This window comes from Cottoperca gobio, chromosome 17 (genome assembly GCF_900634415.1).
Source record: "Cottoperca gobio chromosome 17, fCotGob3.1, whole genome shotgun sequence".
NCBI lineage: Eukaryota > Metazoa > Chordata > Actinopteri > Perciformes > Bovichtidae > Cottoperca > Cottoperca gobio.
In genome coordinates, this window is record NC_041371.1 from 3,299,210 (window position 1) to 3,322,512 (window position 23,303).

General features: G+C 41.2%; 1 protein-coding gene across 3 annotated transcripts; it reads left to right on the forward strand.

The window, feature by feature from the left end:
- The first annotated feature begins 814 nt into the window (after window positions 1-814).
- On the forward strand, window positions 815-22,708 carry LOC115023125 (integrin beta-1-like). Of its 3 annotated transcripts, none has more exons than XM_029454284.1 (17): window positions 815-1,165; window positions 11,687-11,753; window positions 12,200-12,285; window positions 13,759-13,981; window positions 14,374-14,544; window positions 14,625-14,863; window positions 14,980-15,135; window positions 15,293-15,388; window positions 15,480-15,569; window positions 15,950-16,090; window positions 16,549-16,751; window positions 16,978-17,216; window positions 17,297-17,519; window positions 17,837-18,069; window positions 18,344-18,510; window positions 19,515-19,598; window positions 21,148-22,708. In XM_029454284.1, exons 2-16 carry the CDS (start codon window positions 11,687-11,689, stop codon window positions 19,590-19,592), a joined length of 2,412 nt encoding a protein of 803 aa, XP_029310144.1. In that variant the 5' UTR covers window positions 815-1,165; the 3' UTR covers window positions 19,593-19,598; window positions 21,148-22,708. The 3 variants fall into 3 exon arrangements, with proteins under 3 accessions (XP_029310144.1, XP_029310145.1, XP_029310146.1); XM_029454285.1 differs by having other exon boundaries at window positions 19,515-19,592; XM_029454286.1 differs by lacking the exon at window positions 19,515-19,598 and having other exon boundaries at window positions 816-1,165.
- The last annotated feature ends 595 nt before the right edge of the window (window positions 22,709-23,303 follow it).

Consider the following 23,303-nt stretch of genomic DNA (forward strand, 5'->3'; position numbering starts at 1 on the left):
CATAAAGTGAGTAAGCACACAATTAAAACAATTACAAGATTAGATGTAGGCACACAGGGCCACAATATTAGATAATAAAGGAGCAACCACCTTAAAGCCCTTCCCATTTTATCTGATATTATGCTTTAATGGTGCGTATTCCTTAACATGTTTAAAATGTAATTAATACCAATAACACACTGTAAAGGTGGAGTTATAGGAGCCCTGAGGGAGTCACCTGCTCCGTTGGTACCTACCCTTCCTGTCCAGTGGAAACCATGTAACAAAATTATTATTATTATTATAAATATGCAAACTGTTTGTGGTTGTTTAGGGTACACATGTCTATGTGTATGAGAGTGTATGTTTTTCTAACTAAAGAGATAGAAGAGAAAGGGAAGTAATATAATAATAATAATAATAATAATAATATTTATATAATAATTAATAATAATAATAATAATAATTAAAATAACATTACAATTAAATTAAATTAAAATAATTGAATTAAAATAATAAAAATGATTTTCACAGTGGTGTACTTTAACTTAAAGGGCCTAAACACGTGCACCACTGCTCAAAAAGGTACTTTAAGTACAATACTTCAGTAAAGTTCCACCCCTCCATAAATGCAAATGCATCAGGATGTATTAGTTTTATTTTTGACGTCTTTAAAATGATTATTTTTAATGTTTGTTGACCTATATGTGTGAATTGTTACCGATCACCACATCCGAGGTGAGGACGGGTTCACTGTTCTTCGGTGTGTTTGTTCCTTCGTCTTCTACGTGCCGCTGCTCTTCCTGTGTAGGCGGGGTCTAAATAAGAAGAAGGGGTTTGTTGAACTGGAGCGCAAAAAAAGAAAAAAGACCAGCACCAGCAGTAGCACCGGAGCCAAGGCTGTAACGAGTTCGGGCGAGCCGGGACAGTTCGCTCCTTAATTACTTTAAATAACCTCATATTAATACACAGTAGTGCTCGTGAAGTAGCCGTTGACGTGCTGTGACTGGACCCGTTACGTACACGACGCAGCGGCGCGTCTTATTAGCTAAAACAAAGCGGACCCTTATAACAGTTTGAGCTAGTCCTCGCCTCTAACCGTCTTTTATTTCTTTTAAAGAGGACACTTTTCCGGGCTGATGTTACTCTGAATCACGCGGAAACGCCAGTATAGCATCAACACAAGGTAAGTGTTGTGGTTTTAACCTGTATTTTAAACATTTAACTCCGTCTGCCATGTTTAGGGCGACTGAAAACACTCAACCACAAAAGGGGAGAAGCGAGGAATGCCTGTCTTCAGGGTAACTCTGGGTGTGGGTTAACTAGGTTAGCTAGGTTAGCTAGCTACCAGTTACTATGTTCTTATAACTATCGCTATAGAGTGAGGTTTCTCAACTACATGTCATATGAAATGTGACATGTAGTTAAGAAACAACATCTGTCCCTGAATTAATCTTACATTAGGTTTTGTACAGAAAGTAGGCCATTGAACCGCTTTGTACGACCAGAGGGCAGGATGGGGGGTTTAAAAGTGTGAATAATCACTAACAGCAGTATTACTTCATCCTAAAGTAGAAACAGATCCTACCTGGTGTTTAAACGTACACATATATGTATTAATACGCCTAAAAACATTCCTCTTTCTGTGGTCCTCAGTTACAATTGTGTTAAAAGCGGTTTGTTAAAGTACTTTGGCATTGTTGTCATATTGCTGCAGTGTGTTATATTTTGTTTAAGTTGCTTTAAGGATGGATTTACAAGCAGTTTTGTGGTTTATCTTTTACATCTACTCCTGTAACATGACTTCTGTGGGTCTGCAACAGGGAACTTTTAAATTGAAAAGAAAGCTCAACAAGTTACACTATTCATGTGAAAGTTAGTACTTGGTGTAGTCTTGTGAAGTCTCCCGATTGTCTGTCTGAAATAGTGACTAATGCCATTAAAAACATCATCAATCAGGATTTTTCTTCTGAGATTTGAAGATTGTATTTCATAACCACCTGGTTTTCTTTAGGAATGCTGTTAAAGCACTTATTTGTCCATTTGCAGATGTCTTCCACACTTGTGTTTTAAGTTTGGAAGTTTCATACATTTAGGAAAAAGGTACACGAAGAAGAAGACAAAACAACATCCTTTTGTAAGCCAACACTTCAATGAAGTTAGTCTTGTAACGAATTTCCTGAAACAAAACCACAGACGGACCCCAGTCCGGTCAAACTGCATTATGGGCCGTGTAAACTGTGGTTAAAGGATACAGTAAGACCAAGACGTCTTAAAGAGGCCAGATTGGTTAACCAGAATCCTGAGTCTCTTGTTCATTCTTGCCCACAGCTGTGATTCAGGACTGTTGACTCTGCAATATGTAGGCTGGACAGGATTGGTCTTGCCTGCCTCATTCACTTCCTGTAACTAAAATTGCAGCCTGAGGGAGTGTTTTTCTTTCTCTTGTTAAATCCTTGGGAGAAGCTTGATTTGTTCAACTAGTAATCTTCAATCCACCAAGGCCTAATTTAGTGACTGAATGAAAAGCTCTGGGTTAATTACTAGCTTGTTTTTGCTTATAGACAGCATCATAATGACATGGTGACAGCATTGTATCGAGATCAGAAAACACGTATGTCTCTGATCTTGTGCAGCGTGAATAGATCACATGGGTGCAGATAATATACACCAGGCATGGTAATTGTAGACATGAGGGGAGACAAGCCTGTAGACTTGGAGCTGGCTCCCTGCAGATCACTGAGTCACTTCCCTTAGTTACATTGTTGTGATGTTCAAACACGGTGAGCAGTGCTCGGATAGAAGTCTCCGGGGTAGATTGAAGGGTCATTCAGCATTACTCAACCCCCCGGACTTCTCAGATTTGAGTCATGGATGATCTGGCCTTCCAGTGACGGCCAGACGAATTATATGGGAGGGTATGTTTGTAGATGTATATGATCATAGTTCAAGTATGATCCTTTTATGGCTCCATGTCCTCACAGCAAAGACATAAAAAGTGTGACAATGTTTGACCAGATTTGGCGAGAAACACAAGAAGATTGAAAGATAGATTTTTAGGTCTTTCCTGAAAAGTATATCATATTGCTGGTAATAGGGAATGTACCTGAGAAGCACAACAAAAAAGTACAATATTTGGAATTAAGGTTTCAATCTTAGACCAAAACAAGACAAGAGTACAAGAAAACAGTCTTAAAAAGAAGAGACGAGTAACTTGGGACTGAAACAATTAGTCAGAAAATCAATTAGTAGAGTAACCGATAATTAATCGTCAGCATTTTTGATAATCGATTAATCATTCAAGCCACTTATCAAGGAAAAATACAAAACATCATTTATTTTGGCCTCAAAATGTGAGGATTTGCTGCTTCTCTCTGTTTTGTATCACTGTAAACAGAATATATTTGACCTGAACAGGAAAGGTTGGATACAATAAGACTCTTTTGTTGTTGCTGTTTCCTAAGATTAAAAAGTTAATCGTAAAAAATGTTTAAATTGATGATGAATATAATTGTTAATTGCAGGTCTACAAGTAACAAAGAGATGCAAACTTTAATGGATCAGAATAGACCAGTACGTCTGTTAAAGAAAGCTAGGGAGGAAACTGCATTTTAAAACTTGATCGTAAGGGTTTCAACAAGTTATTTAGGGCCAAAAATGTCTTCATACATCAAAATGACCAAGTGAAGTCTGGCTTCAGGTTGGAAAGAAGTGGAAAAAGCACCCCCATAATTCAATGACGTAGTTTCTTTCCACGACATAGTATGGAGCCAGTTAAGATGGAATGTGTTATCTCATCTCTCGAGGGGATCGGGATCTCCTCCACATTGCACACAAAACCCCCAAACAGGTCTCGCAGTTTGTTCTTAAAACATATACAGCAGACGGACTTTAACTTTCTCCAATATCTCTCTGCTGTGTCTGCTGGAGTGCATACAATAATGACTTTCTATGTGGTGTTTAGATGTTAAAACAAATGTAAACATGTTTGCACGTCAGAATTATCACACCTCACATTGCTCAGATTTATCATTCTACTTTTCGTTATGTATACAAAGTTTATTTTTTTTACTTTTGCTTTATTACTTTTTTTGTGATGCCTAACGTATAAGTCTGGCATGTAATAATTAATACTGATTTGATAAATCACCTTGAAGAATTGCAATCTTTCATCGCTTTGCTTTCCTTAAATCCTAATTTAGGTTTAAATAAATAAATAAAATAATAGGTAATTCTCTACATACTTGGTTGGTATCTTATTTATAGTGATATAAATAAAGATACCTGACAAACGCATGCATTATTGTAGGAAAAGAGAAATAAAATGTTTTAATAATCTTTTTTTATAGTCCGCTGGATGTCAGATGGTCAATGTGTCCTTTTGGTATGCTTTGTCTCAAGAGACAGCCTTCACCCGGTAACACTCATCTAGTTTGACAGCACTTTTAAAGTTCAGTATCAAGCGTCATGGCAGATGTTGGTTCGGTAAAGGTTGTAGCTTTGGTTTCCTTCAAACATGCTGTGTTTGCAGTCCGAAGCGAGGTGTTCTTCCTGATCCTTCCACAGCCTGTGAGGGACAATAACGGTGCCTGGGTGTGGCTTTAATTAAGGAAATGGATGCAGAGTCATGCTGAGTTGTTTAGGGACCTAATGGAGTGAGAGTGGGCTGTGGCTTTCTGCAGCAGGTGGGTGCCGGCTGGCTGACCGTGTGGCAAGCGGAGGTGGGGGGGGATGGGCACCCAACTGAGTTTGTGGACCACCAGATGACCCACCCAGCGTGAACAATGCGGACTTGTGTTGAACACCACCTTCACTTTGCCTGTTTGTCACAGAAGTTCTTGGCACCTTTAGTGCAGAATTCCTTATTTAATTACACCAGGATGCATTATGCGACAGATCTGGTACACATAAGATTATGTTTATATAGCTGTCGCCAAAACTAGATATGGAAGTGTTCGGGTATATAGTGTGAGTTGAGATATGCGTAGTTTGGACAAAGTGAATACTAACAGACATAAAATATAGAGAAAGGAAAAAAAGCACAGCTATACGAGGTGCGTATAAACAAAGCCAAATATAGAGCGGTCTAAGATCTCAAAATCCAATCTAGACTCACTCCTCAGAGATGGTGTTAAAATGCCAGTTGTAACCGTACCATGAGGTGACACATTAGGCCCTGCCCTAAATCATCCCTGATTCAGTTCGATTTTTGGTTGTCTAGGTCATTGAATAGCTGGAATCCTTATATGATAATGTCTAGAGATTCTTCCTACACATGGTGTTATGTATTGTATGTTTGGTGGATGTCTTTCAGGTAATCGTTCAGATTGTTTTTCAAGCTAAAATGCCAAACCTAACTCTTTCAATTATAAGGATTTGAGGGCTTAAATAGATCATCATCACAACTTTGTGACATTTATAGATCAAACAATGAATCTAGTAATTAATCTGCAGATTGAATGATGTTGTTCAGTTTGCAGCAGTCTATTAACATTAAGCTCAGTGTAATAACAAGGCATTTGTGTCTCTTTACACAGAAAGAGGCTTGCACTGAAGTATACTGTACTGTATAGTATCGGTAGTGAATGCAATTTGCAGTTGAGTTGGGGGCTTGAGTGGGATAGTGTTGAAACGATGAACAATATTTGAGCAACAACATGCAAGTTCACATTGTTATGTGGGAGTTGGATCGATGTGCTGGGGAAAAACCATCCAACCAACAGGGTTTGTGATATACAGTGTGGTTAACCTCCAAATGCATGAAATGAGGAACCAGCTAGAGATGTGGTAGCTTTTGCAATACGTTCAATTTGTCTGATGCACAAAAAGGAACCATGGGCATTAGCTGTTCTGTTTTTGTTTTATTGCTTTATTATAATATTTGTGTTTGTCAATCACTAATTTCTTGGTATTTGTACCATAAAATGTTCACTCAAGAATGAAGTGCATTGTGAAACTCATTTGTTAACTGATGAGAACTTCCATTTAAACTCAATCAGGTACCAGACAACATAAAATAATCTCCTTTGTTTTCTACCAGGGTAAACTATGCAATCAGCAAAACATATTCAACAGGTAACACTTTCTGTAGTTGATGTTAGGAAGACATTTGTCAGTGGTGGATGTGGGGGGAGGTGAAGAAAGGTCACATTTGAATATTATGTATTATAATATTAAGATATTATGTATGTTTCATGTTTTAAGGATCACTAAACATTCACAGATGTGCCTTCCTCCACCTTTAGACGACACCAGGCGTGTCGGTTCAAAGCCATATGAGCTGTAGCAAGTAACAGAGAGGCCAGGAAGACGGATCATTTATAAACATATTTCTCTTTAAATCAGATAAAACAACTCTTTTACTTTAACGACACCTGCATATCAGTGACAATTCTGTGGCTGTCTTAACTTACAAATACCCAGTAAAGCTATTAGTGCAGTATTTCATATTATCAGCGAGTGGCCCTATCAAGAGGAAGTCGCCCGGCCCAGACTTTGCATAGTGTTTCCTTTGTTAATGATGCACTGCACCACCGTTGAACAGAGGAAGGGGTAAACAAAGAAGCAGTGGTGACACACGTCTTCAGCCTGGTTCAAAGCCCTCATGTTAAACTTCTCTGTTAAAGTGGGACTGAACCTGACCCTGTATGGGGAAAGTCCCGGTTCTGCTTTAAGTGAACGAATATTCCTTTTTTCTTCAAACATGGCTTTGCACACAGTGGGTCACGAAGGATTTTCCTTTTACCCTCATTGATATAATTGGGGTGGAAAGTTTAGCCTATTAGAAACACCTCTCAGGAAAATGCAATTCTAGGTTTTCCCTTAAGAGTTGGTGCGTGATCCAAGATATAACTCTGTCTGTGTTATTTCATGAATTATGGCTTTCATGAAGGTAGGATCTATTCCAGGGTTGTTGCATTAGTCTGCAACAATTTTATCTATGTGTACCTAATAAAATGGCAACTAGGTGTATATGGACATGTGTTGGTTGTATCAGATGTAGTACATTATCTGCAAATCCAGTGACTCAAATACATGAAATATCCATCAAATTGCTGTAAACATTTTCAAACATTGGCAGTCTTTCCTCACTGATGTGCAGCATTATCTACAATGGCTTCATTCAATAAGATATTCAAGGGACAGCAACCTCAATATAAATATTTTCATCAATTCACAATGTGTCACGTCGCCTTACCTTTTGTTAAGCAGCCTCCGAAACTGAAATTGCAGTTCATATGGATAATCAAAGCTTGCATATTGTTTTGACATTTTCCTCTCTCAAACTGTTCATCAGAAATGATGTATCGCCTCCACACAGAAACAGGAACGCCACTGTCAAGTAGGCATTGATGTTACACAGGGAGTCGATTATTTTCAACACAACTACATCATGTGTGAGCAGAGGAGTTTTCTGTGAATTTAAATCAGAGAGAGAGAGAGAGAGAGAGTGTCTCTGCTCCCTGAGGCGTACTTTCAGACTGCAGATTGAATCATAACGCCTCTGACCTGTCCGAGGCTTATGGCAGGCAGTGGTCCATGACGAGGAGTTTTGTCTGGACCCATGGAAGCTTTTGTTGAAAGCTGGGCTGTTGTATTGACGTTTAGCAAGCAGGTAGTGTTTACATCTAGGGCTAGAAAAAAGACACACTGGACTGTTTCACTTCAGTATTCATCAAGTCCATGGTAGCTGTGTTCTGTATTAGAGGGGTGGTTGTTCTGCCGTAACCATTCAGTAGAAAGTTGCGTAACTGACACGCTAAGTTGTCAGAAGCCTGTTTTCTAGGAGCAGTTTTTCAAGGTGATTGCTTGGAACATCTTGTACAGCTAGATAGATGGATACTTTATTTATCCCGAGGGAAAATGTCGTTAAGCTATGTCGTTTGGCAATGTTTCCGTCCCCATCTTCTTTCTGTGGTACAGGAATATATGTACTTATATATTATATATACTTAGCTGGAACTAGAGAAGTTTAAAAAATGACCGAAACTTGTGATTTATCCTTTTTGTCGATCGACCTAATCAATTAACCAATTAACCAGATGAATGTCTGTGATTGTTTGGTTGTTGACTTAACGCTCTTATATCTACAGAAAGTTAGAAGAGTATGTAAGCTCTTTCTCATCAAGACCCACATGTCCATATTTGAGAAGTCACTGTCTTAGTTACTGTAGTTGTATTGGAAAGAGCTGAGCAGCTCGTGCTATTATTAAAAGAGGTGGAATTGTAAATGAAAAATTGTGACCAACGTTCAGCATCTCAAACACAAAGCATGTGCCGTCTCTTCTTCAGCCTGACCATACAAAGTCATGATTCGACACGGTGTGCTCCTGTTACTCTAAATATTAGGCTCTCAGGTCTGTCATCACGACTACTCATAGACCATAGTTTCTGCTTGACGATGGAGAGAGCAATGGGGGTTGCAAAAAGAGGACGAGTAGAGTAAGAATTTGTTAAAGTATCTGCCACCCTGACTGCGAGCGAGGAATGATCTCACATGTGTAGTCAACAGATTTCCTCATCTGATGTGTGGTACAGATAAAGTAAAGCAGCTTCAACTGTGTCCCTCCATAGTTTGGATTAAAAAAACAAACCTTAATGAGATACAGCTGGTAGTTGGTGCTTTACCTTTCCCTGTTTTGTTTTTAACATCTGTTTATTGGTATTTTAGTTAACAAACAAACAGTTGAGACTGCATACAAATGATATCAAATATAACCAAAAAAAGTAAAGAATGTATTTACAGACGCACAATAAAACAATATGACACGTGCAGTAAATATGCAGTGCGAATATCAACCACAGTGCAACTGCTTTACATGGTACTTATTGACATGCTGTACTTTTCTGTTCAGGTGTTGAATCATTAAGATAATGTTGCACTTTAACCCTTTGCAGAATGCAAAATAACAGGTACATTTTCTTGCATTGGAGGAAATGTGGTGGAGGTTGTAGGTCCAAGCCAGACAGACTTGCTTTAAGAGTTCATTCATGAATTCCCTATACAATACATGAAAGGGTCTATTGATAAGAAATGCTACACTATGTGGTAAACACAGACGAGTACTTTTTGCTGAATTCACCACATGCCAGCTGTCTTTCTTCCATCATGTTTCAGTTGTGATTGCAGTTTTACCAGTCTGTTCAGGCCTCATCAGTTTGTGTCTGCCAGAAGTTGCTATCAGCTCTTATCAGCTGTGACTTTAGCTTTGTGGAAGCAGCGCAGACTTTTATGTGCCGCCATTTCTAGTGAACCAGTGAAGTCTCCTCCTCCAACGGTCGTATAATAATTTAATAACTTGAATGCGTTGAAGCTGAAAAGTTAGTGAGACTCTTCATGAATTGTCTCTTATTTATTTGATGGCGGTGGCAATAACACAAGTACATTTAAAAAAAGGGAGGTGTCTGGGAGGTGTCTTTAATATTCAGAGTAGATGTTGATGCAAACTGTTTCCAAAGTTTTCATGCCCCAAGATGATTACCGGAAATGCCCGTGCCTCTCTAATGCCATTATGTGGCACATACAGGCATCGGAGACCCTGAACACCTCCGACTCTGCCAGCTCTGTGTAATGTGCAGGACGAGCCCCAGAGTGGTAAACAAAGCTGTACTTCAGGAATGTTGGGGAGGAGCCTTAATGGTGTAGAAAGTATTTGCAGTTGGTGCTGACTTGAATTTTATGAAGCATCTTGCTGGGTGTGTTGAACATTTGGTCCACAAGTTCTTCTTTGTGTAAGTATATTTTAAAGGGACAGTGCCTTTTGATCCACAGACAATTACTCCGTTACTCCTGACCAGATGTTAAAAGGCATTAATATCACATTTGGCTCTGCCGATGTCAAACATTTTCCACCCCCCACTACTCTCCAAATCTTTTAGTCTGGTATTTCTTTTTATGTGACATGTTTTTCTTTCACCATTTCTCACAGCAGTATGATAACCATCACTGAAGCACTTAGGGGAAACTCACATTTAACTTGGCCATTAGGGAGCCTTTTCACAGGATGTGGTTGTTTTTGCAGAACTCTGTATCCTCTGACCCACAACACTGCAGCAAACATATTACACAGTTTTCACTGAGCATCTACCAAAGAATGCACAGACGCCAGAGTTTACCTCTACTCACTCATAGTTAAGTGTAAGAATATAATTTTCTTGTTGTGTAGTGTAAGTGTAAATAGCACTTTTATCTACTGACACTGGCAATGTGCGACTTAGCTTAATATCCAATAGGGATAGACTATTTTGGGACACAGCTGTTGACTTACCTTCTGTCCACACTGCCTGATTTCCTATGTATATCTTACTGGGGAAAGTACACACAAAGTTGGTCTGAGTTTCCAAGTTTGAGGATTGGGCAGACAGTCAAGGAAGTGTGTCACCAGAGTTGTGGGGAATGGCAGAGATTCAGGAAGAGGCATAAATAAGCCTGACCAAATATGGAAACCCACACAGACACACACAGACACAGACACAGACACACAGACACACACACACACACACACACAGACAGACACAGACACGCACACACACACACACAGACAGACACAGACGCATTGCTTCTGTTTTCTGCCAGGTTACCTTGGCTGGGTTTTTCTTAAAGCACAGAGCTTGCTTTGTTACAAGGTTGACCACAAAAGCTATTTCAAAGTTGTTGTAAATCATTTGCAAATTTTGAGGTTTTAATTATCTCAGTTTTTTGTGTTGTGGCTGGTTGGTTCATGCTTAGCTGCTCAGCTCAGCGGTAGAGAGGCATCATTGGACTTCACAATGAACCACAGTTATTCCTCTCCAGTTGCATTCTGTGGCAGCTTTAAATGTTGGCCATCTTAGTATTAGAGCTTCTGCTGCTGCTCTGTTCCAGTCATTAGAAGTCTGCTGCTAGACTCATTATGAATCATTTTGGTTAAGAATAAATAAATGGGACTGTTCTCTCTCCTTTACACAACATATTTATCATCTCCCCTTAACCGTCTCTCTGTCTACCCCTGTCTCTCTCTCGGGTCGAGTCTTATCTGAAATGCCCTCTCGAGATAACAAACTACCTTTTAAGTAGGCCTGTAACCGCATGAAAGTTTCCAAACCGCGCAGAAAGTATGTAGCATGGTAGTTTTGTGAAAGTGCTGATGGAACTGGCAGCTGGCGCCAGCTAAATGTGGGCAAATCCTACCTCCATATTTGGAAAAGACCAGATGAGAGTCGCTCCTCCTCTCCGCTGCCTAACGGTAACTGAGGTGTTTCAGCCCAACGTCAGGATACAGCCTGTACAACACGTCGGAGTATGTCTTTAACCTCAATGTATTCATCCTGCCGGTCTCATCAAACTTGTTTTAAGAGCCACACATCCATGATAACCTTTTCGAGGGGGATCTGTATTTGAATAGTTTCTTTAAGTGTTTACTAACTTCTATGTAGGCGAACGTAAAGTGTCCACTATGCAGGTGTATTACAAAGAGACGTATAAATACTTGATCAGTTGAAAACAGCCCTTTCTTCTGTGTGAGTAGCTGTGAGGTCACTCTTCTCAGATATGCATGACTTTGATAGCTGTGTATGAAACTCTGCAACCACAACAAAGGTATTGTGGCTGTGACACACACAGAACAAGCTTCTTGTGTATGTTAGCTGTCACTGACACTAGTGACAAAGAGGTCTGATGTAGATCTGTTTCTTCCAACAATGACATATTTGATTCTTCTTGTTACAGATGGATCTGCGGTTACTTTTAATAGCAACGTTATCAGCGGTCCTCTGTGGCAGCTGGGCACAGCAAGGTAAGAAGAAGGAAAAGTTCACATTTCTCTGTTTTTCTTATCTTAACTGTTAGCTGATCCGTAGCGTAGCATGTTTTTCAGATGTGTTAAAGACACCGCAGTGCAATACAGTCACTTAGTATTCATTGTTACACTTCATGAATATGTTGACTATCATGGTACAGCGGTGCGTTTATCCACTTCCCTCGTCACATCTTGTATTTCTTCATTCATGGTTTTATGACTCTGTGGGTCGTGTTGACTGGGGGGAGGCTTCTTTTTTTTTACGGGGTGAAGTCATCACTTGGTGAGCAGCCTAGAGCTTCTCTTAGCATGACTCAATGTTCTGAACTTAGAAGGGGTTGTGTCTTGCAGCCCAAAAGCAAAGCTGGTTTGAGTTAATGAACTAATGGAAACATTCTGTTTTTGTCTTCTTGGCTAAAAGGAACTTGTGTTGTTTCTTTCAGAGGGAAGCGTATGCATCAAGGCAAACGCACAGTCGTGTGGGGAATGCATCCAGGTCGCCGAGACGTGTGGATGGTGCGGAGATGAAGTGAGTTGAATCACTAATCTCGGAGTGCCCTGCTGCCCCTCATTCCCTTGCATGTCCTGTCCGTCTCTCTCGCTATCAAATAAAGCAGAAATCATCTTTTGTCACGTTCACAGTTTGTGGTTTGTGTGGCAGCGTTGCTTAATGGTTGAATTGCACAAAACCAGCCAACAAACGCTGCTGACAGTCTTCAACCTGTACAGTACACCATGCAATTTATCATTAATATAATACATGTTATCTGTCACCATCGACGATTCCAACATCATAACATGTCTGCTTACAAAAGTCATAGTTGGATCCATTTATTACAAATACAATCCAAAGATTCAATATGTCATTACAATGTTTGACTATTTATACAAATAGATGCATCTCTAAAAACACACGCACGTAAACTGCACTTAACAAATGCAAAGTAAGAGATTCACGAGACTTGATCTTTCTTGCCTCTCAACCAAAGTCGAGTCGACCACAACTAATCGTGAGTGCTGCTGCTTCTTGTCTTGCATGCTAAGCTTTGACAGACTAATCCTCTTTAATTAGACGTCTTCTCTGTGCCCAAAGCAAGTATTCTGAGTCCACGGTACAGCGTGAGGTTAATACATGTTTACTCCTTCACAGCTACAGTATGTTTGTCCGAGTGGTGGCAACAAAGTGCAGCACAAACAAACGTTATAGAATTCTAATTATAGAAAACTCAATATTCTTCAGCACGATAGGTGTTTATTTGTATCTGCTGTGTACGGCAAAGAGGAGCGAGGCTTCTGTAGGTCATGCGGTATTGAAAGAATTGTGTCAAAGCACTACTTCTGTTTTGACTGAGTTCATTGTCTCGACTTGTTATTCGCTCTGCCTTGTGGAGATCATGTGCATCCAATCTATATTCTTAGCCAGGCTTCCCAGTCATCTGTTTCTCCTCTTCTCCTGCCGCCGAAGAACAATGGCCTAAAAAACACAGACGTCTAAGTAAAATGGATTCATTCCAGAGGCTTTGATTTAATGTCAGATCTCCTGAAAATGGTATCTGCAGTATTCACACCCCAGATGTTAGTGAGTTTATCTGCTGAAATAACATAAAACCAGAACTTTTCTGCCATCAAGATCTTTTTTTATCCTACAAATTGTTGTTTACAGGCCTGTGAATATTTATAACGTGTGTATGTATATAAGTCCTGTTGTTCCTGCAGCATGAATGTCAGAACGTACAGTCGACATGTTTCTTCATGCTCAAGACAAAGTCCTGTATATTTACGGGACCTTTCCAGATGTTTCTGCTCATTCATCACATGAAAATAACCATATACTGTTTGGGAAATGTGTACTTGTATGACTCCCTTTAAGACATGTGTTAAACTCTTCAGGTGTGGCCTGAGACTTGAACATCTTGTCATCTGCCATGTCATACATTGGATCTCCTCACGAAACGCAGCTTAAGCCCGAGAACTCACAAACACCTCTTTTGCTATTTTGCAGAAATTCCTCACTGTGGGTGAGTCCAAGTCGGCTCGCTGTGATGATCTGGAGTCCCTGAAAAAGAGAAATTGTGTCGTGGACAAAATTGAGAACCCACGCGGAAGCATCGACATCAACAAGAACAAGCCCGTCACCAACCGCAAGAAGGACGGAGCTGAGAAGCTGAAGCCCGAGGAGATCACCCAGATCCAGCCGCAGAAACTCACTCTGACGCTCCGATCTGGTAAATATCCAACTTCTGTAGCCAAAGCTTTGAAGGTGTTGCTCCAAGCAGGTTGAAACAACGTGTTTGAGTGACTGTATGTGTTTCACCAGTCTATGGTATCGAGTCCAACCAGTGTCGATAGATAAACACAGACTTATAACTCGTATCGCAGTAAACCAAGAGGAGGGTATCTTGTACTGCAAAATCTGCCTTCACACTAATTGTGGTAGTTTCATTAGATAATATAATGCATTATTTATCATTTATATGCATTTGTATTTACATATGCCACATTCTGCTGTGGTCTCAGGGTGGTGTAACGGTGGTTGGTGAAGCACATGCAGGTTGAACTTTGTTCTTGTCGTCACAATCTCTTAAATTCCACTAAACTGTTATTTGTTTTCCTGAAGGTGAGCCCCTGACTTTTGAGCTGAAATTCAAGCGTGCTGAGGATTACCCCATCGACCTGTATTACCTCATGGACCTCTCCTTCTCCATGAAAGATGATTTGGAAAACGTGAAGAACCTCGGCACTGACCTCATGAAGGAAATGCAGGAGATCACCTCAGATTTCAGGATTGGTAAGTAAAACTCTCAATAAAGGGAAACTAATAATAAACGGACAACCTGCAGTGATACAAATATTCTATATTCTTTTTAGGTTTCGGCTCATTTGTGGAAAAGACAGTCATGCCTTACATCAGCACCACGCCAGCCAGGCTCATCAACCCCTGCACGGGGAACCAGAACTGCACCAGCCCCTTCAGCTACAAGAACGTCCTGACGCTGACGGACAAGGGAGACGAGTTCAATCGCCTGGTCAGCCAGCAGCAGATCTCAGGAAACCTGGACTCTCCAGAGGGGGGCTTCGATGCCATCATGCAGGTGGCAGTCTGTGAGGTAAGAAGGGGCTTGTAGTGTCAGCAATCGGGACAGTGACGCTTCTCTCACTGTATCTAGACAAGCTTGTAAATGTGTTAACTATGAATGCCGGGGTTCTCTTTGTGTCTTCTCAGGACCAAATCGGCTGGAGGAACGTGACTCGTCTGCTGGTGTTTTCCACCGACGCCGGTTTCCACTTTGCTGGAGACGGCAAACTGGGCGGCATCGTCCTGCCCAACGACGGGAGGTGTCACCTGGAGAACAACATGTACACCATGAGCCACTACTATGTATGTACTGTGTGTTTAATATGCATTATGTGTCCAGAGAGCGTTGACGCTTTCTTATTGATGATAAGAGTTGTATCTTTCCAGACCCACACGTGTTTTAAAAGGTAGCTGACATCTGCTTTTATTAATATTTATGTGTGTGTGAATCCTTTGATAGGACTACCCCTCCATCGCCCACTTGGTTCAGAAACTGAGCGACCACAACATCCAGACCATCTTTGCCGTCACTGAGGAATTCCAGCCCGTCTACAAGGTAAACTTTGTGTTGTCATAGTTCAGCAGTAAGACGCACATTTAACATCTGTTGACTCTGTCCTTACCTTCAATCCGTGCGTCTCTTTCAGGAGCTGAAAAATCTCATTCCTAAATCAGCTGTTGGCACGCTGTCCTCCAACTCCAGCAACGTGATCAATCTCATTATCGATGCTTACAATGTGAGTCGGCTTTACATCACGTCTGACTGTCGCTGGCATTAAGACACAACTTATATAATGTTATATGTTTTTGCGTTGATGCTGTGGGGAAATGTCCAAAATCCTTTTATAGATTCCCGGCTAAACAAAGATTACAATTAATCACTACAAGGGGTCATAAACTTACTTATGCAAGACAAATAATCAAAGTGAAGGCACTGTTTCTATGACTACATCTCCTTTACGTCAAATACTATGCATATCACTCAAAGTGCACAGTTGTGCCTTAGCCACGGCGCTCCTTAACACACGTGTTGGTGAGTAATATACATTATAAAACCTCCTGGCTTTCTGAACACTGGAGCTTATCGTGATTGTTTTATCGCTCTTGTTTTGGACAGTCTTTGTCGTCTGAGGTCATTCTGGAAAACGGCAGGCTGCCAGAGGGAGTTTCCATCACCTACAAGTCCATCTGTAAGAATGGTGTGGAGGGAACCGGGGAGAACGGCAGGAAGTGCTCCAACATCTCCATCGGGGACGAGGTAGATACAATCCTTGTGATGTCAGCATCCAAATAGTATTTACAAATCTTCCACAACTGTGCAGAAATACCGGCTTTAAACTGAACATATAGACGAAAGAAAAGGCTGCACAGCCCATTTAGATTCTTAAACATCTCAACCCCTGGAGGAACCCAGATATCACAGTGGTGTAAGGGTTAAGCTCAATCCCTGACTGCAGTGTTACTTTATAGTCTGGATGTCCCGTTTCTAGGGTGTGAAGCTGGTCAACTGTCCTTGTTGCTACATTAGGATCTCCTACCAGTTGGGGGATTGTCTGTTCTAAATTAAGAGGAAAAACATGCATTTAGAACAAGTCACTTCAAAACAAACAATAAATGAGAAACACATCAAACGATCTGAGTCATGAGACGATTCGCTCCCAGGCATCCTCCTCTTAATCGTTTTAATGACTCTATAAACTGTCCTCTGGCTTCCAGGTGTCTTTCGAGATTTCTGTTGAATCCCAGAAGTGTCCTTCGAACGGCAAGCCTGAGATCATTAAAATCAAACCGCTGGGCTTCACCGAGGAGGTGGAGATAGTTCTGAACTTCATCTGCGACTGTCAATGCGCCGCCGAAGGAGAGCAAAACAGCGAGACGTGCCACCACGGCAACGGGACCTTTGAGTGTGGAGCCTGCAAGTAAGTGTTCGGCCACAAAGGTTCACTAGATCAGTGCCGCTGCGTCCCGGAGCCTTTCTGCCCACAGCTGCACATCTCTAACTGGAAAGGGAACTGCGTATTAGACAATACCAGGTGCTGCGGTTAGATGTAATGCAAAGCTGTTGGAGGGATGTGTTTAACAATCAGACCGGTGTTCTTTACTTACAATGTTCAACGTTTGGTTAACCTCCTTGCTTCCTCCCAGGTGTAACGACGGACGTATCGGGCGTGTTTGCGAGTGCAGCAAAGACGAAGTGCGGACCGAGGATCTGGATGCCAACTGCCGAAAAGACAACGGTACGGATATCTGCAGCAACAACGGCGACTGCGTCTGCGGCACCTGCGAATGCAAGAAGCGGGAGAATCCTGCAGAGATCTACAGTGGCAAGTACTGCGAGTGCGACAACTTCAACTGCGACCGCTCCAACAACAAGCTCTGCGGAGGTAAGGATTGTAGAAGTAGAATCCTTCAGACTGACGCTTGTTTTAAACTCTTGTGATGACGCTTTCCTGTGCTTCATCAGGACATGGGCACTGCGAGTGCAGGAAGTGCATCTGTGACGCAAACTACACAGGCAGTGCCTGCGACTGCTCCCTGGAGACCGCCTCCTGCCTCGCCAAGAACGGGCAGATCTGTAACGGCCGCGGTACTTGTGAATGTGGAATCTGCAAATGCACCAACCCCAAATTCCAGGGTCCGACCTGTGAGATCTGTCCCACCTGCCCCGGCGTCTGCGCTGAGCACAAGTGAGTGTGAAGCTGGCATGCAAAGAACATGTACGTTGTAATTAAACTCCTGCTTTGAGCTGCGAGGAGTTTTTACACATCGACGACTTTTCAGGAATAAACTGTTGATGCAAATGTTTTGCAACATATTTGACAACAGTGTAGAATATTAATAGCTTCACATTTACAGAACATATTTGAATGCATTATGAAACATCTCTGCGTCTGAGTTGCTCAGTTTTCTTCTTCGTCCTGCGACATGCAGCTCTATTAGATTAGTAAGTAGTAGCTGCTCATTGGTCGCACGGGTTCTCTGACGTGTATAATAATCTTCACAGAGACTGCGTGCAGTGTCGAGCATTCGAGGCCGGCGAGAAGAAGGACACGTGTGAGCGGGACTGCAGCTACTTCCAGCTGATCAAGGTGAAGGATCGCGACAAGCTGCCCCAACCCACAGACCAGAGCTTCCCACTGACGCACTGCAAAGAGCGAGATGCCAACGACTGCTGGTTCTACTACACCTTCGCCATTAGGAACGACACCAAGGAGGTCTACGTGGTGGAGACGCTGGGTACGGTCGGACTGCTCAATGTAGCTTCATCGGGGAACAAATCCTCGACTTTGTAGCGCACATCGTGGCATCCTTACACACGATTTTGAAGAAAACTGTACTTGCGATTTGGTTTAGTTTATAATGCGTTAAGATGCACATTTAATATTAAGCCATCCGCACTACTGGGTCTTTTTCTCTAAGTATAACCTATTTGTGTCCGGTGTTCAAACATCAGACAAACTTCACGAACTACAGTGTATCATTTGGTTTCTGTGCATTTGGTGTGTTTCAGAGTGCCCGGCAGGACCTGACATCATCCCCATCGTGGCAGGTGTGGTAGCAGGCATTGTGCTGATCGGCCTCGCCCTGCTGCTCATCTGGAAGCTGCTCATGATCATCCACGACCGCCGAGAGTTCGCCAAGTTTGAGAAGGAGAAGATGAACGCCAAGTGGGACACGGTGAGTCAGTCGCTCCGGAGGGAACTTCACCTTTTACTCTTTTTCTTCTTTCCAAATATCTGTTACCTGAAGCCGCCCAGTCCAGTGAGCGTCAGCCGGAACATAATTAATGCGATATGATTCGATTCTTTTCGTACTCATCTGGTTCTCCTAGATTATTATACGGGTTGAGTTGGAATACTTTTCAAAGCATCAAACCACCTCTCGGGGTTCTCCAGCACATTCATGGATGTGAGAAAGTGTCAGTTCTGCAGTCGAACGCATGAAGTGATCGACAGGAACATGTTCAGAATGTCTGGAAACAGGATAGTGGATTTAAATCAGAGTAAAGTAGTGAATCTCCAGCTCTGTGTTCTTCACTGTGTCCTTGATCAACCTCAGCTCTGTGCAGTTTAGTTTAGTCTGTTTGGACTGAGGGAGCGGCCGTCCCCTCTCCTCACAGTGCTGCCTCTCGCTGTCCACATGGTGCAACTGCATGACCATAAAAGGCAATGAAGCGGAGCAAGGAGGACGGCTGGGTGACCATCGAGGGGAAGCTCCACTGCTGTGGGGTAGTGTCTCACAGCAGCAGTGTTTACGGCCTCATGGGAGGGGCCAGACATTAATCACAGTGTAAAGATTATGTGTTACTTGATTTCTTAAGCAGAGGAAAGTAAATACATTGTAAAGTTACTTGTTTGTAAGAGTTGTAGCAGGAGAGTTTGTTCTGCCGGGATGTTTTCACCGTTTTTAGTCTCACTTGGATCAAGAATACTTTCCCCCCCCAGAGATGCTGTGGGGGGGGAAACTAATGTAACATGAACGGAACAATAAAAATAGAAATCTTTCTGAAAGGTTACAACTCAGACATTACAGGAAATAAGAAACCAAACAATGTAATATTACAATAATGACTCACTTACTGCTGTTTGATCTTTTCCTTCAGACTTCTGTGTCTTTCTTTTATTCCTGCTTCTCTTCATTTCTGTTCCTTCTGTTTGTCATCTGTTCCTTCTCCATGTTAGCAAGGGAACCCCATTTACAAGAGTCCCATTAACCAGTTCCAGAATCCCAGCTTTGGGAATAAAGGCGCTTCTCTTTAGGTCAAAGTTCGTATCGCCTGTTGGCCTTGTGTGCTTGCAGGAACTTCCTCTGTGCAGAGTGCTGTTGGACACCTTGACTGCATGTTGTGACATGAGCATGCTTAACCACAGGTGGAGGTTGTTTGTGACTGAAGTTGGTGTGATTTTGGGCTCTTTCCTAGAAGTTAGTGCCCACATTTCCCAGAAACGTTTAGAGTAATAAACCAAATCTAATTTAAGATCCTACTCCCTATACGCAGTATACGTCACCAGTGAAGCCATGTTTCTCCACACTTGGCGATATCTACCTTTTTTTAAGATAAAAACAAATTAATGAATTAAATGTTTATTTATAATAAGAATTCAATCAAATAATTAAACCATTTAAAACCCAGTTATATCATCTAAACGTGCACCGAGCTCGTTTGTATTGAAAGTTGCGATTGTGGAGATGCATGCCTTTCACAGGACAGCGATGAATAAACATATAATGAATAAATATATAATCTATTTTTCTGATTAAACCAAAGTAAACAATATGTTTAACCTCAATGTTGCAACAAGATGTTTCTAACTGATATTAAGAGCAGCAGCACAAAGTGTGAAGGGTGCACAAATACTAAAAGTGCACAGATGGAAAGTCTGAGGCTCATAAATATAACCTGTTATTGGATCCGTCTAACACACGATGTTAATCTGAATATGTTTGGGTTTTGGACAGTCGAATCAAAACATTAAAAAACTTTAAATGCACTCTTCTCACTGCTTTCTGACATTTAATCGACCAAATGATTCATGAATAATGATATTTGTTAGTTGCCGCTCTAAGAAACGCCGCAGGTTGCTGCCGTTGCAGATCATTTGAACACTTTGTGCAGATTGTTGTAGTTTAGGATGAGAACAGACCGTTCATATAACATGAAGCAGCAGATGGTGAGAAAGACAAACAACGTGGCCACATGCTCGCTGCTGGCTTTGTGTGCTGTGAGACTGTATAACGTTTGTGTAACACAAAATTAAAGGTTTGACAAGTGCTGTGAGTGATTAACATGATTACTAAGTAGAGATGCTTTCTTCCTAAGAACTGTGATTGGCGGCATGAGAAGTCATTAGAATATATATGATCACATTTCTATGATCTAAGTCACTAAATGTGTCGCTTTTTAGAAATAAAGTCTCCAAATTGGCAACTGTGTGTGTCTGTGTGTGTGTGTGTGTGTGTGTGTGTGTCTGTGTGTGTGTGTGTCTGTGTGTGTGTGTGTGTGTCTGTCTGTGTGGGTGTGTGTGTCTGTCTGTGTGGGTGTGTGACTGTGTGTCTGTGTGTGTGTGTGTGTGTGTATGTGTCTGTGTGTGTCTGTGTGTGTGTGTGACTGTGTGTGTGTGTGTCTGTGTGTGTGTGTGTGTGTCTGTGTGTGTGTGTGACTGTGTGTGTGACTGTGTGTGTGTGTGTCTGTGTGTGTGTGTGTGTGTGTGTGGCGAGTGGCACAGGGTCGGTTATGTCTCATGTGCTTCTCTACTTCTGCGTTTGAGTCCACGACTGTTGTTCTCACTCTGGTTGTTCTTCTCTGTTTGTCAGGGTGAGAATCCGATCTACAAAAGTGCCGTAACAACTGTCATCAACCCAAAGTACGAAGGCAAATGATGGAGCTCTGCCTTCCTTGTGACAACACTGTATGGAGAAGATTATGGGCTGGGGTGAAGGGAGGGGCGGGTTTTATAATGCTCTCACTGTTTGTTTGTTTGTTGTTTCGTCACCAAATGATAGCGATGCATTTTGCCACTATTTCAATTTGTTTTACTAACTTCATTTTTATTTCTATGCATCTGAAATGTGTACAGTCTGTATAAATGTGGGGGTTTATTTTGTTGTTGCCTCTGTGGAACTTGAGAGAATGCGTTGAACTGATTTGTAGTTTTCCCACCGCGGCGAGCTGACGGGAAGCCGAGCTGTGCCTTTCTTTTATAGAACCATCAAGCCATCAGTGTTTTGTCGAGGGTTTGAAATGGATGTCGATAATGGGCAACAAACGAAGGGTTCCTTTCCAAAATAAGAATGTGTATCTATCAGTCGATGTTTTTTAAACACCGGTGATCTCATTGTGTCTAATCATGTTGAGAGTCTCTTTTGAAATGTCTGTTTGGATCGAAACTCTTCAAATGTGGCGCCAGTTGGCCGAGTGTGGTCGCGATGACATGTGTACAGTATGTGTTGGTTTCTGTGTTAAGCCATATATGTATTCACAGAACAGGATTGAAGGCGTCGGTGTCTTCTCTGAGTGACTTACTCCATCGGAACAATCAATTGAAATGTATCTTTAGTCTAGAAATGTATTTCCCCGGGCTAAAGGACATCGGTGTACAGTAGTGTTACTGCTTAATTGCTTAATTTAAAGCCAACTCAGGTCCTTAACTCTTCACAGCAATGCCAAATACACGCAAACCTGCCTTATTTGCTAACTAAATTAGCTTTTTATTGAAATGCCTTGTTTCATTTGTAGGATTTGAATTGGGGACGGGTCCCACTTTTTTTTCTACGCGTCAGTAATTCAACTTTAACTTTTGCGGTGCGTCGATCAAACATTTTTTATTGAAAAGAAATGGGAATGACGGTAATGTCATTTAGTTTTAAAGATCATTGGTAAGGGAATGAGTTCTAGATCTCTAGATGTTTTGTAAAGAAAGAAAAGTTACACCTGACACCATGTTTTAAAGTGCCTTTTGTTTTCACATTTGCAATTCTGTATTTCTGAAATTATTTATTGAATAAACATTGAAAACAATTTACCCCTATATTGTAAAAATGTTATTGTGCAATTACTATTTTGTGCATTTCTTTGTCTCCATAATTTGCCTCAAAATTGACATTTCTAACCAGCAGCCATGTTTGTATTAATTGTGCATGAACCTGGTAGAGAAGCTTCTTAGGAGAGATGTGAACAAATGATCTGCTCGTTGTTTCTTGGAGAAAACTTCATGTTTTACCCCGTATTGACTTAATATAATTAGACTAACAATGATATTGAGCTGATGAGGGTATGCTTTTAAAAAAAGTTTGAATACACGGTCATCTGCTAAACTGCAATGTGCTTTGAATTTTGCCCAAGTTTGTTTAAGAAAATAAATAATTGTCATGTTTATTTAGAGGTTGTTCATGGATGTGTCTTACACTACAATCAGAAACCGGTTTATGCAAGGAATTTGCCTTGGTATTTTGGGGTGCATAAGATACACATATACACCTAGTAAGAGGAAAACAAGTGCAAAAGTCAAGAATCCTAAATGTAAAGTGTGTATATATAATATTGAATGTTCATCGTTAAACAGTCATAATTCATGTGCGCATACAAGGAATTTGCATTACTCTCAATGTAGAAATAAGGAAAACACAGGATTATTATGTACACAGGTATGTGAAAATAAAATAGGTGTATATATATAGAATGTTGATATACAATTAAAGTGTTTCTGTGAATAGTAAACAATATAATGAGTGCAAATAAATACATATTGAATGTGCAATTGGTTGCTCTGTACCTATAGAAAAAGTTTAAGAACATAAAGTTCAAGTCTGAATTGAATCCGGGGCTAAAACAAATAAATAAATAAATAGATGCTAAATGATGACTACAAATCAACACTGTCAGCCAATCACGTTGCGTTCCATCCCCTGTGGAACGTGACGCCGCGAGCCCAGGCATCGCCACAGGTGATTGGTGGCTTGGGCTGTCCAAT

What these genes read in the sequence shown, in the direction of transcription:
- LOC115023125 (XM_029454284.1), top strand. Translation starts at nt 11,687, where the DNA reads ATGGATCTGCGGTTACTTTTAATAGCAACGTTATCAGCGGTCCTCTGT. An exon ending in TCATTATCGATGCTTACAAT is followed by an intron (nt 15,570 to 15,949) that starts GTGAGTCGGCTT and finishes TGTTTTGGACAG; the next exon opens with TCTTTGTCGTCTGAGGTCAT. An exon ending in ACATCTCCATCGGGGACGAG is followed by an intron (nt 16,091 to 16,548) that starts GTAGATACAATC and finishes TCTGGCTTCCAG; the next exon opens with GTGTCTTTCGAGATTTCTGT.